We start from the raw sequence: 8,692 nt of genomic DNA, 5'->3' as shown, positions 1-8,692 counted from the left end.
CCCCTATACCAGGGGCAACTTTAATAAAAATAATTAAAATAATTACAACTTTACAAAAAGAGAGAAGTTGCCGATCTTGCCCCTATACCCGGGGCAACTTCGTCAATTTCTCTCTTCTTGTAAAGTTGTAATTATTTTAATTATTTTTATTTCCAAACTGATTTTAACCAGTTCTATAGTAAGGTAACATTCCAATAGACAATATGCAAAGCTTTTTTCTCAGTTTACAGCAGTATTTATTACACAAAATTTAAGTAAAGCTTAACATGCCGATCTTGCCCCGGTATCCCCTATATATAAGAGATAAATAACTAAATATTTATCTGTCTTATTACCTGTTATATTTATTTATATTTTATATATTGTATAAAGACAAATTTTATGATTTTCAAATAAATGAGATTATTATTGAACTTCTAACGAAATCAGGAAGGACGGAAAGACGGTTCTTTTTTCAAACAAAAAAAATGTACTGTATGTGATAAGCACTCGAAACTTCAATTTACTTAAAATTTCTAAAAACTTTATTAGTAAGTTTTATAGAACTTTCAAATTCTCTTTAAGATTTAAGCTTAGTTCTTTTTAATTATCAAGCATTGAAATAAATTTTAATGACGTAATTAAATATGTAGAAAGTATAGACGTTTTCCCATGAGCAAGATTAAAGATTAATATTATTGTCTGATAATTTTACAATAATATTTATATTTAATAAGATGTTTTTACAGTGGAATCTGGATTGGTTTGTTTGTTTATTAACTTACGGCAACGCAACACTTCGGCATTATTTTTAAAGATAACTGACCCCTCCCACCCATTCAGGCATTATAGACGAGGATAAAATCCGGAAAACTTCACATGGCCAGCCTGTCCTGGCCAGGCGCGAATCCATGACTGAATTCCCAGTGTTCAGGGAACAGAACCGCCTTGCCACTGGTGGATCATCTGGATTTGTTTAGTTTGGTTTTATTCGTATAAGGCAACGCGACACATGGGCGATCTGCCGAGGGGAATGCCTTTCCGGGAGATTTTTTATGAAAAACTGGCCCCTATTTACGTGTTACTAACGTGAAGAAATCTTTACGTGGCCAGTAAGTTGACCAGGCGAAAACTCATGTCAACTACAAGTCTTCAGTGGTTTTATTCACTCGGCCACTGATGGGCTGGAATCTCGATTATCCAAGGTAATGTAGACGCGGGATATTTTGGATAATATGAAACGTTTGATAAATGTGATCGACAAAGTGCAAAAATATTGTTTTAAATCAAATTTTAATGAAGATTACAATTAAAATTTTTTTCAAGCTTTTCAAAATTTGTAGCAGCGATTTTTCAGTAGCAGCGGACTAGATTTTTTTCAATACAGTACTTTCTACTTTTAGCTACTTTCGAATAAGAAAAAATATTTGTTTTTTACAGTACCCAATGGAATTTTTCGTGTTTAGGGAATTTTCCCTAATTTTCGCATATTGGGGAATTTTAAGGTATTTAAGATTTAGGAATGAAGTATTAAAGAATGTTTCGTATTATTAGAGTCCATGAGGAATGTGAAAAATCCCTTAAATTCCCTAATAAATATATATTCTTCCCTAAATATGCAAAAATTCCCTAAGTATTTCCCTAAACGCCAGAAATTTCCTAAATTTCCCAAGAAATACATAATATCTTCTAGAAATGGAAAAATTCCCTAAAAATTTTCTTAAAAATTTGCAAAAATCTTTCCGAAATTCCTAATGTAATTATTTTCTGTGTAGAAAAAAAAATAATTTTATTACTTTTCCGGTTTATTCGGCTAATTTTAAGAATCTGGCAAAGAAAAAAAAACAAACTTAATGTAGTCGACCTCACTTGAAAATTTATTTAATGTAATTTTTCAAAATTAGAAAACAAAAACTTTCCCCGCAAATAAATTCAATAAAATCCCACTTTAAAGAAAGTCCAAATTGAAGGAATGGGGGAGGGAAATGCGAAACAACATAACAATTTCTGATCTGTAGACAATTACAAAACTAATCTTCGACATTAAAATAGGGCTGAAAAAAGGGAAATTAATTAATTAATTTTATTAAAAGTTTAATGAGAAATTTCGGGAGATCATCCAGAGAGATTTTTATTATTACGTTTCTTATGTTGTTACAAGTAAATTACTTTCAGAGCGGGGATTTAAAAATATTTGTGCTGATACCAACAGATTTTTTTTCTCTTTTCTATCTCTCCCACTTTCCTTTAGGAAGAAAATAATTACGACAACATTCTTTATTTAACTCAAGGCATTTTTGTCGTTAGAAAAGGTAGTAAATTACAGATTTAAATTTTTACAGATAAGAGAAGAGAAGTAAGGGGGTTAATCAAAAATTAGATTAATTCGAGGATATCGAGTTTTAATTCGTGCTCCTAAAAATCTAAATTGATGAGTTCAGGGCTTAGAGATGTTTAATTTAATTAAGGGACGTTATTTTTCTTTTAAAATCCCATAAAGAAATTCAATACAATGTTTAATTTGAAAATTATCTCCCCCCTCTGGCTCTGGCTCTCTCTCTCTGTATGTAATTCGTTCGATTTTAAAATGGGTAATTTATTTTGATGTAATCAAAATTTAATCATTATTTTTTAAATGTTAATCTTCTTACCTTTAATGTTATTTTTTAAAACATGCTTTAGATTAAATAATATATTAAAAATTCTTATTAAGTTGATGAATTTAGAAAAATATCCCTAAATAGGGAGTAATTTAATGTAGATGGATCGTGACAATAAGGAGGTATACCTAAGAGAAAACAAAGTTGAAAAAGTCCCTCTTTCTTTTATTCATCCTTCCATCTTTACCTATGAAATTATTGATTTTTTTCTGCATAAGGATATTCCTAATATTCAGGATTATTTCCTATATATTTATTATATTATTATTCCGGATAATTCCATAATAAAGTAAAATTAACATCTCTCGTAAAAATATTAAGTATATTTCTACCCTAAATATTATATATTTATGATCATTATAGACAGAATCTATCACTAAAATGTATTGTTTCCTACATTCAGAAATTTCCCTAAATACAGAGAAATTTCTTACCAACCTACAAATTATTCTGTTTGCGAAGAATTTTCCATATCTGACCTTGAAATTTTTATGGAATTAATACTTGGGGACAATTTTTGCAGAAAACTTGGGGATGATTCCCCACAACAGGGAATTATCCCTCAACAGTAAATTCAATAAAAATTTTGTTATCAAATATAAAAATCATAAAATAGGAAAAATTCCCTATTCCCTGTATGTAGGGAGAATTCTTAACAGCCTACAGATTTTTCCCTATTTTTGCAGAGAATTTTCCCCGTCTGACCTTGAAATACTTACCGAATTAATAGCTAGAGATAATTTCGGTAGGGTAGTTTGGGGTGATTCCCTACGATAGGGAATTATCCCTAAACAGTAAATTCAATGAAAATTTCATTTTCAAATACGGAAAAAGCAATAAATAAATTCTTGTAAATGCTTCAACGGCTTAAATTTCTTTGAAGTGTTAATTGATTTGATAATTCAGGGATAAATTGTATTCGGCAACATCATCTTATTTTAATAGCAGTTGAGTTGAATATGATTTAAATTAATTTTCAGCGGAATTTTGTTTAAGAGGGCGATAATGGATCCATTATGTAAAAATTTCATTATTATGTTTAACTATACGTTCTTCTTCTTACCTGACGTCACAATAAAAAAGGAAATAAATATTTACCTAGTCATTACGGTAACTTAATTAAATTCTCCTATTAAACAGCCTGTAAGTTGAGTAAACTCAATAGACAAAGATTGAAAAGCTTTTAATACCTATTAAGATGAAATTTCACTTTTAAAAAATTACAATTACACGCTAGATAACGTTGTTAAGAATGGAATTTTTTTACAGGAAAGCACGATTAAGAAAAAGATTATTTTTTTTTATTTTGGGGTGAAATACCGGCTCTTTTAAAGGCAGTAAGCCACCTTACCGAGACAATAATAGATACGTAAAGAATGCCAAACATCAAACACTAAAAAAAAATAACAATATTTTAACATTTAAGCACCGAATTGGCATTTAAAAGAGACGACACAAAAGCGGGTAGTGGCAGGTCTTTTAATGGAGTTATCTACCAAATTACCCAGAGAGTATCAAGTTTATTTATTGTTATTCCCCTCGGTTATGTCTCCATAATTAGGAAGAGCGATCGATCGCATCGATTGTCGGAGAGGGTGAACGTTTTTTGCATGCTAATCACGTGATCCCAATGCCGAACGGGATCGTTTATTGAGGACGAGAGAAAATCGCGAGAACACGTTTTATTATTTAAAAATAAAGGACACTAATGCCAACTTAATGGCGCAATAAACGGGTACGATTTGCATATATTTAAGGTGGCACGGCTTGAATTAAAACCGATGTTATCTCAATCACCAGAATTACCTGCGAGTTAAGAAATTATAGTAATTGCTGATCACTAATCGCACGATTTAAATTGCATACGTCTAGAATCACCGTGATTAATGCCATTACGGTGAGGGGGATATTATTACTCAGTTATATTAATCTCATCGCGTGATGGTTGCAGCATAATTCCCCATGTGACCAACAAGAATTTAAGTCTACCCGGCACAGATAGCTTAATACGGTATATATATATATCACTGTTGCAAGATGTTGTAATCATCTCTGCAAGTTCTTACTCCCCTTCGAAAGTGGAGGGGGAAAAAAGAGTAATACAGGAAGGAAGCTTCAGATGTGTCAAAGAAAAATTGAATACAGCACTAAAATATCCTGAGGTAATTCAAATATCACGCGACTAGGATAAGGAAAGTAATAAAGTAGAAACCATAAAAGACGCACCACAGCGTATTAAATATTACAAATGATCAGTGAATAGAATATATATTCAAAACTCTGGACAGATACAGAACAAACAGTCGATACTGCAACCCTATCGATCTGGAGATTACACATTTCTTCCTTACTAGAGAAGTAATTCCAGTTTCTGTATAGTGTATTCCTTTCACAAGAGGTAAATAAATAGCCAGTCTATTACGGAACTGAATATTTAAATCACGTGACGGCCACAAATCCGGGGGTGAGTAAATGGAGCATCGATCGGTTCAATAAGAGTGATTTATATTCAGGTTTTCCCCATTTTTTTTCTACTTTCAGAGCTCGAGATGGCCCTGCTGTATAGATTTACGAGAATCAACGACAGATGCAACACGGGGATCTTCACGTTTATCGTGACCCGCTCGGTGACGCGTGATCAGCATCGTGACGTGACCACGAAAGACTTCACGTATAACTATCACAAGTGGGCGGTGACTTTTACCAGAACGGATAAACTGATGGGGGTGTTCCTGATCCTGAGAACACTCTCGCCGGGCAGCAAATGCCTAGTGGACTTCACTTTTACGCTGTTGAATCGGGAGCACTTCAGCAAGAATGAGAACTTCAGCGAGAAGCAAAAGAAGTTCACAGTCGATCAGGCCGTTCATGGTAACAACAAATGGGTGATGATGAGTGACCTGGTTGCACGAAGATTCACCGACGAGAATGGCGAATTTCTCATAGAGTTGACTCTCGGTAACGTCATTTCGACCTTCGAGACAGACATCAGGGTCTCGCATTTGCCCTTCAGCTCGCGCTCCAACAATCTCGAGAGCTCGTACTTCACGTTTGGTGGTTACGAATGGAACGTCACCATTCAGACCAAGAAGGACGATCCCGAATTCGGAAACAGGCCACGGGTTTTGCTGAACAGACTAACGGGTTTCGACCACCCCTGCCGCGTGCAATACCAGATGGTGTTGGGGGAGGGCGAGAGAAGAATGGACTCGGGTTTGGTGGATCAGATTTCCGATGTCAACGGGCAAATCAGGGGTTTCGGGTTGAGGTGCCAGCTGAACGATTTGATCAGGCGTGGCCATTTAAGGTTGCACGTCATCATGATATGCGCCAACACGGTCAGCGAGGCCATGGTACCCACCAAATCGGCCGAGCCGGCCACTACGGCCAATTGCTACGACAGGGAAAAGCAGGGATGGTGCGTGGATTTGGACATGGAGGGAGAATTTCTCAAGTTGAAGCTGTTCTGTTCGGACTTGCATCTGGTGCCGCGTAGCCACCTGCGTTACGTTTCTTGGAACGCTTACGTCATGCGTCGCCACGCCAACAGTGCCACGATGGACAGCATACTTGTCATCTGCGCCCCACACTGGAGTTACTACGTGCAAGACGGAATGGATATGGGCATCATAATGGAAACGGATATCCCCATCAAAGACGTAAGTACACCTTTTGTTAGTTTGTAGGAAAGTTGAATCGATTGGCAATTATTTTTAAACATAAGAGAACTGTGGAGTGCTTAAGCGCGGGTAAACGTTCCACTTCACTACACAAACCCCAACGTTGCGTGACAGATAAAGTAAATATCGACTGACAGCTTAACGTATACGCTACTCTCCCCCCTTAAATTTTAACGTTGAAGATTATTGGGTTTCCTAAAGGATTGTTTGGTTAGGAGTTTGTAGATATCTCCAGAGTTGACACTCTACATACATAAAGCGCACTACAGAGTACTTCAGAATGTATATCATTAAATTAGCTGCACAGACGTAATTAAGTGTGCCATGTCAATTTTCGTCTTAATGTCAGAAGGTGCAGATGTTTGGCCAATCCCGAACGCTCGGACTGAAACCACAATGCAACAACACTTCCAAAAAATGTTGACGATAGCAAATTTTATTGATTTGACCTCATTTAAAACAGAATTTCCATACACTTATCTGGATCTGAGTAAAGTTTTCAATGGCATACGGTTGAGGAACACTTGGCAAAATTTATTTTAAATCTCTATCCGGTAGTTTATTACGATATTCTATGATGCAGCGTCGTGTGGCACAAAATAAATTCCACGCTGTTACTCGTTTAGAGTTGCTGCAACGTCTTGTGTTTAATCCTCCTAGAAGCGATAACAATATATCTTTCAATCTATATCAGTCACCATTCTACTCCTGGGAGTGATATACTCATTTAATCGCCTCTAGCAATCAGCCACGGTGTGTTGAAGGTTTTATATAACTTACTTTAATCGTCTCGTGTGAAACGAGTAAACTAAATACCAGAACGGGAGCAACTTGCAACGAAGAAGCCATGTAAATTTCCCCCCAAAAAATCTAAGGCTTCTCGTCATAACGTTGTGTTTACAAGATTATTTTCGAGTGGAATTCCTCATCGTATCATCTCCTGGAGTATTTTCAGAGCGAATTTAATTACAAATTTCTGTAATTCTACCTTAAAGTTATGCAACTTCGTCCGTTTATTTCTACATAATTAAACGGGCGAACGAACAGGGAGAGAGACACAAATAACCACAGAAGAACATGAAACCATATATCAAAACCCATCGTAGTCTCCCTCTTTGGGTATATCATAAAGAAGGAGACTACGATATACGAACAGAAATACAACATAGAATTATCACGTTGTGTTTTTATCTGTTACCTTTTGCATATTTAGCACGAAGTTACACTCACACGCTTACATACACTTATACTCTTACATTCTTACGCACACCAAAAAAATATAAGAAATACAAAAAACACACAGATAAATACATTCAAAAGAAGGTAAACAGAGAAAAAGAGATAAATTTCGATCCACGCAAGCACATCTTTCAAGTGTTCCTCACTGTATATACGAAATTTCCCTAAAAAAATATATATATTATATAGAGAAAAGTACACACATTTTCACGTCTTCCTCACACGAAAAAAAAAAACAAGAAAATTCACGATTTAACTTCAAACTTCCAGGCAAACTCTATTAAAGAAAGTTAAATCGATTTTCACTCTTTTAACCATTTAATTAACTAAAGGTAGAAACTGCAACTCTGAAGGGGAAGAGGGGAAAGAAAAAAAAATTCCACACACAGGAAGCCATGGAGAATTTTATAAAATAGACATTAAAATCATTGGAGCAGGTAAAAAACTTCATATAGAAATTATAGAACAAATAAAACACGGATTTATCCTTTGTTAGAGAAATTAATCCCACTTTTGTTCCGAGGAAACAAAAGCTTAATCTACTTTTATCTGCAACTGACGTTAGTAAACAATTAGTAACTGGAATCCTACAAGACAAACTACTTACATCCAGACACGTAGACGTTAATATGAATGAAAGTGTGGCCGAATTTATTATTACAAAACGACAGTAATTCGATTAACGTTATCTCGCGGGAGCTAACAAACTGAAGCAGACACGTGATTTAACTTTCGTTTCCTACACACTCGACGCACGTACACACTTAAAGATCATTGTCACTGAATTTAATATCCCCTTTCAGAATAGCTGACATTGTCGACAATTTAGAGAAGTGATAGTGTTGTTAACAATGACGAGGCCGTAATACGAGGGTGAAGATTGAATGAAGACCACCGATAATGTAAAATTACAACGGTTGCTGCTTATACTGGTTTATTTTTATTGCGTTTTATCGGAGGTTTTTTTTGTGGAAAGTATGCTCAATATTGCGAGAGATTTGCGCAACAGTTGCTTTTCGTGTAAACTCCAACAGCCTGTGACAAAACCTAAGAACTGTTACTGCTTCAAAACTCCTAGAAAATGTTGCTTGTGACAAAACCCAACAACTGCTGCTGCTTCAAAACTCCCAGAAA

At 35.2% G+C, this 8,692-nt stretch overlaps 1 protein-coding gene across 1 annotated transcript in view; it reads left to right on the top strand.

The window, feature by feature from the left end:
- LOC111613305 overlaps positions 1 to 8,474 on the top strand; it is a 25,086-nt gene extending 16,612 nt beyond the window's left edge. Inside the window, exons 2-3 of the mRNA XM_023354654.1 lie at positions 5,181 to 6,298; positions 8,362 to 8,474. Of these exons, the coding sequence (XP_023210422.1) occupies positions 5,189 to 6,298; positions 8,362 to 8,370 (1,119 nt within the window). The 5' untranslated portion in view covers positions 5,181 to 5,188 and the 3' untranslated portion in view covers positions 8,371 to 8,474. The remainder of the gene's footprint in view (positions 1 to 5,180; positions 6,299 to 8,361) is intronic.
- Positions 8,475 to 8,692: the final 218 nt, after the last annotated feature.

The sequence above is a fragment of the Centruroides sculpturatus genome, unplaced genomic scaffold (genome assembly GCF_000671375.1).
Source record: "Centruroides sculpturatus isolate CEXI.00-Female unplaced genomic scaffold, Cexi_2.0 scaffold1840, whole genome shotgun sequence".
NCBI classification, from domain to species: Eukaryota; Metazoa; Arthropoda; class Arachnida; order Scorpiones; family Buthidae; genus Centruroides; species Centruroides sculpturatus.
The sequence above is the reverse complement of the archived record's forward strand: the minus strand, read 5'-3'. Positions and strand labels throughout refer to the sequence as shown.